This window comes from Sapajus apella, unplaced genomic scaffold (assembly GCF_009761245.1).
Source record: "Sapajus apella isolate SASKATOON/1434 unplaced genomic scaffold, GSC_monkey_1.0 scaffold288, whole genome shotgun sequence".
Classification (NCBI taxonomy): domain Eukaryota; kingdom Metazoa; phylum Chordata; class Mammalia; order Primates; family Cebidae; genus Sapajus; species Sapajus apella.
This window is the reverse complement of record NW_022437228.1, coordinates 140,955-151,198: the sequence shown is the minus strand read 5'-3', so window position 1 is coordinate 151,198 and position 10,244 is coordinate 140,955. Positions and strand designations below refer to the sequence as shown.

The 10,244-nt window shown below is 44.4% G+C and overlaps 1 protein-coding gene and 1 pseudogene across 1 annotated transcript; one reads left to right on the top strand and one right to left on the bottom strand.

Annotated features, from left to right (window-relative positions):
- Positions 1-3,778: 3,778 nt before the first annotated feature.
- On the top strand, positions 3,779-9,966 carry ZNF280A (zinc finger protein 280A). Its single transcript, XM_032272104.1, has 2 exons — positions 3,779-3,929; positions 8,318-9,966. The coding sequence occupies exon 2, from the start codon at positions 8,389-8,391 to the stop codon at positions 9,964-9,966; it is 1,578 nt and encodes a 525-aa protein (XP_032127995.1). The 5' UTR covers positions 3,779-3,929; positions 8,318-8,388.
- Positions 6,148-6,242, bottom strand: LOC116545566 (annotated as a pseudogene).
- Positions 9,967-10,244: the final 278 nt, after the last annotated feature.

The following is a 10,244-nucleotide window of genomic DNA, read 5'->3' as shown; positions in this document are numbered from 1 at the left end:
CCCAGCTAATTTTTTGTATTTTTAGTAGAGACGGGGTTTCACCGTGTTGACCAGGATGGTCTCGATCTCTTGACCTCGTGATCTACCCGCCTTGGCCTCCCAAAGTGCTGGGATTACAGGCTTGAGCCACCGTGTCCGGCCGATTTTTTTTTTAAATCTTGATTGACAGATGACAATTGGTTATACATTTTATGATGTACAACATTATAAATATATGTGTACATATTGTGTAAAGATTAAATCGTCAATTAATATATCAATCAAGCCAATTCACATAGCAATCACCTCATACTTAAATTTTTGATGAGAACATTTGAAATCTACACATTTGGCAACATTAAAATATACTATACGTTATTGTTAATTATAGTCATCATGCTGTAACACTATACATTAGGTCTCCAAAACTAGTAATTCCTCCTGTTCAACTGAAACTTTGTACCTTTTAACCTTTTTCTCCCCATCCTCCATTCCTCCTGTCCTTAGTAACCATCATTTCACTCTCTGTTTCTATGAGTTTAACTTTTTTAGATTCCACATATAAGTGAGACGTTGTGCATTGGTCTATGTCTGAATTATCTCACTTAACATAATGCCATCCAGGTTTATCCATGTTGTTGAAAAAAACAGAACTTCCTTTGTTTTTAAGGCTGAGCCAGGCATGGTGGCTCACGCCTGTAATCCAAGCACTTTGGAGGCCAAGGCGGGCGGATCACCTGAGGTCGGGAGTTCAAGACCAGCCTGACCAACATGGTGAAACCCCGTCTTAAAGAAAAAAAAGATTTTAAGGCTGAATAGCAGTAAGGCATGGTGGCTTTTGCCTGTCATCCTAGCACTTTGGGAGGCCAAGGCAGGAAGATTACTTGAGTACAGGCGTTTGAGACCAGCGTGGGCAACAAACTGAGACCCTGTCTCTACATACAGAATTTTCCTTTAAGTTAGCCAGGTGTCAGTGGCATGCACTTGTGGTGCCAGCTACTTGGGAGGTTGAGGTGGGAGGATTGCTTGGATTTTGGGGTTCAAGGAGGCAGTGAGTTATGATCACGCCACTGCACTCCAGCCCGGGTGACAAAGGAAGATCTTGTCTTGCCTAGGCTTCCTGGAATCTTCCTAGTAGGTAGGATTCTGCTTCTGGAAGAAGAAGGAGTGAATATCAGTTCTGCAGGATACACATTTCCTTTCCTTTCTTTCTCTTTCCTTCCTTCTTGTTTTGCTTTTTTTTTTTTTTTTTTTTTCTTGAGACAGAGTTTTGCTTTTGTTGCCCAGGCTGGAGTGCAATGGTGAGATCCTGGCTCACTGTAACCTCTGCCTCATGGGTTCAAGAGATTCTCCTGCCTTAGCCTCCCAAGGAGCTGGGATTACAGGCATGTACCACCATGCCAGCTAATTTTGTATTTTTAGTAGAGAAGGGTTTTCTCCATGTTGGTCAGGCTGGTCTTGAACTCCTGACCTCAGGTGATCTGCCCGCCTTAGCCTCCCAAAGTGCTGAGATTACAAGCGTGAGCCACCACTCCAGGACTTCTTTCCTTCTTTCTTTTTTTCTTTCTCTTCCTTCCTTTTTTTCCTTTATTTTTATTTATATTTATTTATTTATTTGAGACAGGGTTTTACTCTGTCACCTAGGCTAATTTTTTAATTTTTTTTTGTGGAGACATGGTTTTGCCATGTTGCCCAGGCTAGTCTCAAACTCCTGGGCTCAAGCCATCTGCCTACCTCCCCGCCTAAGTGCTGGGATTACAGGTGTGAACCACCACGCCTGGCCCCTGGAAGGACCTTACTATCTAAGTCTTGCACTTCATTTAACTTTGCTTGTTTATTTATTTATTTATTTATAAATGAATGAATAAGACAGGATCTCTCTCTTCTGCCCAGGCTAATGTACAGTGATGCAAACACAGTTCACTGCAACCTCCATCTCCCTGGCTCAAGCAATCCTCCCACCTCCGCCTCCCCGGTAGCCAGGACTAAAACATTTTGTAGAAAAAGGGGTATCGATATTTTGCTGAGGTTGGTTTGGATCTCATGCGCTCAAAGATCTTTCCACCTCAGGCTTTAGTAGCTGGGACGGCAGGGGTCCCTGAGCAGCAGGCCTCATTTCGCCTTGCTTTCCAGGGGCATGCCCTTGGCTACTTGCAATGCCCTCAAGCAGCCCTTCCCCAGCCCCTAGACAAGATTAAAGACCCTGTGTCACACACTTTTATACCACCTGGGGCTCTGCCTCCCAGATTCAGGCGATTATCCTGCCTCAGCCTCCTGAGTACCTGGGATTACAGGCATGCACCGCCACGCCCAGCTAATTTTTGTATTTTACTTCATCAAGAATAGAGACAGGGTTTCACCATGTTGGCCAGGCTGGTGTCAAACTCCTAAACTCAAGGGATCTGCCCGCCTTGGCCTCCAAAAGAGCTGGGATTACAGGCGTGAGTCATCATGCCTGGCCCACTGGCCAAGAAAGGTTTTTGTTTTTTTTTTTTTTTTTTTTTTTTTTTTGAGACGGAGTCTTACCCTGTCACCCAGGCCAGAGCACAGTAGCACGATCTCGTCTCACTGCAACCTGAAACCTCCGCCTCCCAGGTTCAAGCAATTATCCTGCCTCAGCCTTCCAAGTAGTAGAAGTAAAAATACCCAGAAAGATATTTTTAAGTTTTATCATGAGATGGTACTTTAGAACATTTTAATTTGCAAATGATTTTCGCTTTAATTTTGATACTTGATTGCATTGCATTGGAATGGGGGTGGAAATATAAATATTTCTTCCTGTCAAGGGACTCTTGAGGCTCCGCCTCCCCCGCTTCCTAATCTGTATTGCAGAGGCTGTAAGAACAGTGAGTGGAAGGCCTGAAATTCAGTGGAGAAGGTTCCAGGGAGGCGCTAGAGAAGGAGGAGGAGGGAGGGAGAGAGGTAGGGAAGGAAGCGAGAGGGGAGGGGAAGGAACCAGGATAGACTTTTGACCCCTGGAAATGGATTAAGAAGGGAGTGGGCTGCTGCTTAGGGAAAGCTGTTGAAGAATCACAGTGAGGACCCTGTTCGGACACCTGGAAATCCCATGGCAGCCCAGTCTTCAAGGGCTGTGGCAGTGAGACCCGCTCTGCCCCCTGGGGCGTCCTGGACAACTGCAGGTTTTATTCTCTGCAGCTGAGTGATCTGTGAGCACTTTCCTGCAACTGGAGAGACATCTGCCTTTTAACTCCCTCACCCGTTTGAGCTCTGTTGGAACAGTCATGTGGACTGTCCCCGACCCGGCATCCCATCGCTTCTGAGGCACACTCCAGAGAAGGTGGGAAAGAGGAGGGAGGACGCCCACCACCAGCTGAGCCAACCTGGAAGGCAGCTCCTGGGCTTGGCCCTGAAACCCGACCCTCATTCTTTCCTTTGAGTACAATTGGAGGAACGGTTTTGGCAATCAAGCTGGACAACAACCGAAAATCCAATCAGGATAAACTGCTTCAGACACGTGACTGGAAAATAATTGGGTTTTAATGGACTTAAAAGGAGTGGGACTGGCCTGGAGTGGTGGCTCACGCCTGTAATCCCAGCACTTTGGGAGGCCGAGACGGGCGGATTACCCGAGGTCGAGAGAGTTCGAGACAAATCTGACCAACATGGAGAAACCCGGTCTCCACTAAAAAATACAAAAGTTGGCAGGGGTGGTGGCGCATGCCTGTAGTCCCAGCTACTCGGGAGGCTGAGGCAGGAAACTCGCTTGAACCTGGGAGGTGAAGGTTGTGGTGAGCCGAGATCGCGCCATTGCACTCCAGCCTGGGAGCAGCAGAAACAGCGCCCGCGGCAACAGTGCTGCTGGTCGCTGGACAAATTTCTCTGGGAGGTGGCGGACAAGGAAGCTGCGACTTTGCTTTCCCTTGTGGCCTGGAGTAGAACATACTGAGCTGCACTGAATCATCTGGATGCACACGCAACTTTAGGAACCGGTGAGCTGATGGTATCTTTCATTTTGCTTCTCTAAAACTAGAGGTGGCAAACTTGTTCTTTGAAGGACTAGATGGTAAATATTTTAGGCGTTGCGATTCTCTGCTGCAACTACGGTAGTCTTCCCTTATCCACAGTTTTGCTTTTCGTGGTTTCAGTTACCTGCGGTTCCGAAATATTAACTGGGAAATTCCAGAAATAGGCAATTCATAAGTTTTAAGTCGTCAGCCCTTCTGAGTAGTGTGATAAGATCTTGAGTCAGCCCTGCCCTGCGATGACAATCCTCCCTCTGTCCTGAGCCCCTATGCTGTTGGCTGTCTGCCTTCTCTGTCCCTTAGTCGCTAAGGAGCCTTTGTAGTTATCTATCGGAGTGACTGTCCTGCTGGTACCTCTGTGCTTGTGTTCAAGTAACCCTTATGTTACTTAATAATGGCCCCAAAACACAAAGATAGCAATGCTGGTGATTCAAATGTGCCAAAGAGAAGCTGTAAAGTGCTTCCTTTAAGTAAAAATGGGAAGTTTTAACATAATAAGGAAAGAAAAAAAAATCAAGCCGGGCGTGGTGGCTCAAGCCTGTAATCCCAGCACTTTGGGAGGCCGAGGCGGGTGGATCACGAGGTCAAGAGATCGAGACAATCCTGGTCAACATGGTGAAACCCCGTCTCTACTAAAAATACAAAACATTGGCTGGGCATGGTGGCGCGTGCCTGTAATCCCAGCTACTCAGGAGGTTGAGGCAGGAGAATTGCCTGAACCCAGGAGGCGGAGGTTGCGGTGAGCCGAGATCGTGCCAAACAAGAGTGAAACTCCGTCTCAAAAAAAAAAAAAAAAAAAAAATCATAAGCTGAGGTTGTCACCATCTACAGTACATAAAAATATTTTGTCAGCAAGAGACGACATTCACATACCTTTAATTTAATTAACTAATTAAGTATGTAAATTAAATTTTTTTTGAGACTTAGTTTCACTCTGGTCGCTTAGGCTGGAGTGCAGTGGCACAATCTCAGCCCACTGCAACCTCTGCTTCCTGGGTTCAAGTGACTCTCCTGCCTCAGCCTCCCAAGTAGCTGGGATTACAGGCGCGCACCACCACGCCCAGCTAATTTTTGTATTTTTAGTAGAGACGGTGTTTCACCATGTTGGCCAGGCTGGTCTCAAACTTCTGACCTCAGGTGATCCACCAGCCTCACCCTCCCAAAGTGCTTGGATGACAGGTGTGAGTCACCACACCCTGCCTCACATACCTTTTAGTAGAATATATTGTTATAATTATTCTGTTATTTTTAACCTCTTACTGTGCCTAATTTGTAAATTAAATTTGATCATAGGTATGTATAAATATGAAAAAACATAGTACATATTGAATTTGGTTCCATCTGCAGTTTCACGCATCCACGTTGTGGGGCTTGGAACACATGTCCTGAAGGTAACGGAAGACTACTGTACTCAACTCTGTCATACAAGTGCAAAAGCAGCCACGGACAACAGCACTAAACAAATGATCATGGCTGCTTCCACAACACTTTAAGGCGAACACTGACATTTTGAATGTTATATAATTTTCACATGTCACAAAATACTCCTTTTGCTTTCAAATTTTTTTATTTTTATTTTTTGAGACAGAGTCTTGCTCTGTCAGCCAGGCTGGAGTGCAGTGGCACCATCTTGGCTCACTGCAACCTCCACCTCCCAGGTTCAAGAGATTCTCCTGCCTCAGCCTCCCGAGTAGCTGCGATTACAGGCATCCACTACAACGTCTGGCTAATTTTTGTATTTTTAATAGAGATGGGGTTTTCACCATGTTGGCCAGGCTGGTCTCAGACTCCTGAGCTCAAGTGATTTGCCCACCTTGGCCTCTCAAAGTGCTGGGATTACAGGCATGAGCCACCGTGCTTGGCTTCCTTTGGCTTGTTTATTCCCCCAAATTTAAAAATGTAAAAGTTTAAAGAAATCTTAATAATAAAAAAAAAGTAAGAAAACAATGACTTAAAAATGTAAGAAACATTCTTGGCTTCCTGACTGTTCAAAAACGGAACGGGCCAATTTTCCAATCCCTGTCTTAAACCATTATTTGCCAGAATGCTGCTGATATCCCATTAGTGAACTACAAAATAAATTTAGTGGGCTGTCAGCTTACAAAAAGAAATAGGATTTTTCACTGACCCTAAGATGCCATCATTTATAAAAGATACACGACTCTTTCTCTCTTTTTTGTTTTTACATCTGTTGGGAAACGTGCTGGTATAACAAGGTCTGAGGGAGGCACATCTCACATGAGTGAAAACCCAAACACATCCTTATCCTCACAAAAGGATCTGAGAGACATCATTTTTGATTCCACTGTAAAATAAGAATATATTCTGCAAAAACAAATAATGAAATGTGTTTCGTATTGATGAGATGCAATCTGATTTAGAGATGTTAAAATGGAAATATAAGCCTGTACTGTACGATCAATAAAATATGGCATAGAAGGTATCAGAGCCTATCCCTTATAGTCAGTTGAAGGTGAAGGTATTTGTTTTAATTTATACACACGTACACATAGGTTTACCTTCTCCCTTACACAACAACGTTAAATCATTTGGATTTGGATTTCATTAAATGCTTACAGAACCTGGAATAATGGCTTAGAGCCTCTTGTACACCTACGTGATCATATTAATAACTGCTACTATTTATTTAACAAAGATTCAGCATGTACAGTGCTCGCCTCAGCCTCCCAAAGTGCTGGGATTATAGGCATGAGCCACCTTACCTGGCCTGTTGTTAAGACACAGTCTACTTTGGGAGGCCGAGGCGGGTGGATCACCTGAGGTTGGGAGTTCGAGACCAGCCTGACTAACATAGAGAAACACCGTCTCAAAAAAAAAAAAAGACACAGAGTCTTCCTTTTCTCTGTCACCCAGGCTGGATGCAGTGACATGGTTATAGCTCACTGCAATCTCAAACTCTTGGGCTTGCAAGATATATTTTACATATTGTGTGGTAGGCAGTGAAAATGCTAAGTTGAAAAATAGCACTGAGGGTTAGAACATATGAGTTAAGGAGCTTGTGATTTTTGATATTGTGGTGGCGGAATCCTTGCTGAGAGGAACCATGGCCTCTGGCAGACCAGGACCCCAGGTGAGGTTAATCTGGGGAAAGAGGCATGCAAGGTTGGGGAACAATAAAAGTTCTGAAAAAGAAAAAGGCCTGGTGTGTTCCAGACTCATGGAGCTCAGGATGGCTACACCAGAGCAAGAGAGGAATTAGCAAGGGCAATGATGACCGAAGGTTCTGTGGGGAAATTTTAAGTTTACTGGTATTTCCTAAGAATGAGATGGAAAGTCATTGAAGGCTTACTTGCTCTCCTGTATATTTTAACAGGGGCATTGGGGCCACCATGGGGAGATCTGACAAAACGTTTAAGACTGGCAGCTTATGCAATGATCCAGGGAGAGAACATGGTACCTTCCATCCAGGAGGTGGCAGTGGATACAGAAGGGAGGAGTCAGATTCTGGGTATCTTTAGAGGATACAGCAGACTGGGTTTGCTAATTGATTGGCTGTAGGATATGAGAGAAAGTCTGGCAAAGGATGACTCTGAAGTTTGTAGACTGAGCAACTGGGTTTACTGAGAAAAGGAACATTACAGGAACAGGAAAGGGTGTGTGTGGGTGTCATGGGGTTTTTTGTGTATGTGATGGGGTCTCACTTGGTTGCCCAGGCTGGAGTACAGTGGCATGATCACAGCTTTGAAGTCCTGGGCTCAAGGGTTTCTCTTGCCTCAGCCTCCCAAGTAGCTGGGGCTACAGCTGTGTACCACCATGCCAAGCTAATTTTTTTTTATTTTTTTGGTAGAGATGGGGTCTTGCTATGTTGCTCAGGCCAGGAGCAGAATGTTTTTGAGAGAAGTTTTGTTCAAGTTGGTTAGAAAGCTTAGACATGTGAGTGAGTACACGTGGGATGAGGAGGAGATGAGTGAGGCATCTAGGGTGCAAAATTTAAAGAGGCGAGCACTCTTGAGATGTTCCATCTGCACCTTCTGAAATCTTGCTTCCTTTGCCTCACAATGGCAGAAGACCAGGGGAGGAGAGAGAGAGGTAAATTTGAAATTATCATGCCATTTAAATGTTTCAAGCCTTATTTCTGATGTGTCAAATAGTGATGTTAATAGTTATCTCAGTGTTTTTTTTTTTAAGATGGGGTTTCACCATGATGCCCAGGCTGGTCTTGAACTCCTAACCTCAGGTGATCCACCCACCCCGGCCTCCCAAAGTGCTAGGATTACAGGCGTGAGCCACAGCGCCCGGCCTTAGTTATCTCAGTGTTTTAAGGGAGGATACAATAAAGTAATGATTTTGTTTTTTGAAATAAATATTGACTATTGTCACATGGTTGCACTTAGGTGGCAGTTTGTAAAAAGACAGCTGTGGAAGTTGAAGGGACCAGTGGCTTCAAGCAAAAAGTAAATTGAAAATGGGAGACGTCTTTTTGTGTAAGGACGCAGAATCACCACAGAAGAATCTGAGAGAATCCAAACAGAAGGACAAGCATGATGAAGACCCAGAGCTGATCTTCGTTGGGGTGGAGCATGCACATAAACACGCCGAAATTCTCTTTGTTGGGGTGATTTCAAATTCAAAACCAGTCATTTCAAACATTTTGAACAGAGTCACCCCAGGCTCAAATTCAAGAAGAAAAAAAGGCCGTTTCCGTCAAGATCCTGCTCACGTGTCACAGCCTGCCAATCATGTGACTTCGATGGCAAAAGCCATTATGCCAGTTTCGCCATCTGAGGAAAGATCAACAGATAATCCTGTCACTATGGAGTCTTCATCTGAACCTGGTTGTAAAATGAGCTCACCACAAGTTGTCTCTCCCAATTCCTCAGATTCACTCCCACCAGGGACTCAGAGTCTAGTCAGAGCTGTGGTCTCTGGAGAAGGCAGAAATGAGAATTCTCCTGATTCAAAGCTACATTCCACTTCAGATATAAACAGCAGAAATCCCAAAAGGGTTAAACTCAGGGATGGAATCCCAGGGGTCCATTCTTTAGCTGTAGTCCCTTCAGCTAACTCTCCTATTATAAGCACAAATGCACCCTCACAGGGGGTCTGCAACTCATCAAACCATGTTCAGAATGGAGTAACATTTCCTTGGGCTGATGCTAATGAAAGGGCACATTTCAATCTTAGGAATCCTGAGAGAGCAAATGACTTTGATGGCCTGGTAATAACAGACGTTTCAAGTCTAGCAAGTCAAAAGAAGACCTTTGATCCCAAGAAAGAAAATCTGATCATGTTACTTAGTGACTTTTACTATGGACAGCATAAAGGAGATGGGCAGCCGGAACAGAAGACTGACACCACCTTTAAATGCCTCAGCTGCTTGAAAACTCTAAAAAATGTTAAGTTTATGAATCACGTGAAGCATCATTTGGAATTTGAGAAGGAGAGGAACGACAGCTGGGAAAACCACACCACCTGCCAGCACTGCCACCGGAAGTTTCCCACTGCCTTCCGGCTACAGTGTCACGTTGACAGTGTGCACATCGCCCAGGGGCCCTCTGCTGTCTGTAAGATCTGTGAATTGTCATTCAAAACAGATCAGGTCCTCTTACAACACATGAAGGACCATCACAAGCCTGGTGAAATGCCCTACGTGTGCCACGTTTGTCATTACAGATCATCATTCTTTGCTGATGTGGAAACACACTTCAGAACATGCCACAAAAACACAAAGAATTTGCTTTGTCCCTTTTGTCTCAAAATTTTCAAAACTGCAACACCATACATGTGTCATTGTTGGAGGCATAGCAGGAAGAGAGTCCGTCAATGTTCCAAGTGCCGGCTGCAGTTTTTGACGTTGAAGGAGGAAACAGAGCACAAAACCAAGAACCACCACACATTTAAAAAGCCAGAGCAACTGCAAGGGTTGCCTCGTGAAACAAAAGTTATTATTCGAACTTCAGTTCAGCCAGGCTCAAGTGATGTGGCTTCCATTATTGTGAGCCTGGGTAACAAGAGCAAAACTCGGTCTCAAATAAATAAATAAATTAATTTAATTAAATTAAAGTTAGAATAAGCAAGATGAACTTTTGCTGTGTGTAGCAGTAGCACATTCTTTTTCATTGCTGGGTAGAATTTTGTTGAGTGACGATGGTAGATTTACATAAATCTATTTCACCGTTGATGGACTTTGAGGCTGATTCCTTGGCAATTTTGAATAAAGCTGCTATGAGCTTGTGCGGGTCTTTTGGTAAGCATGTAGTCACTTCTTGTGGGTATATGTAGCTATGAGAAGTGCTGGAACTGCATATATTTAGCTTTCTA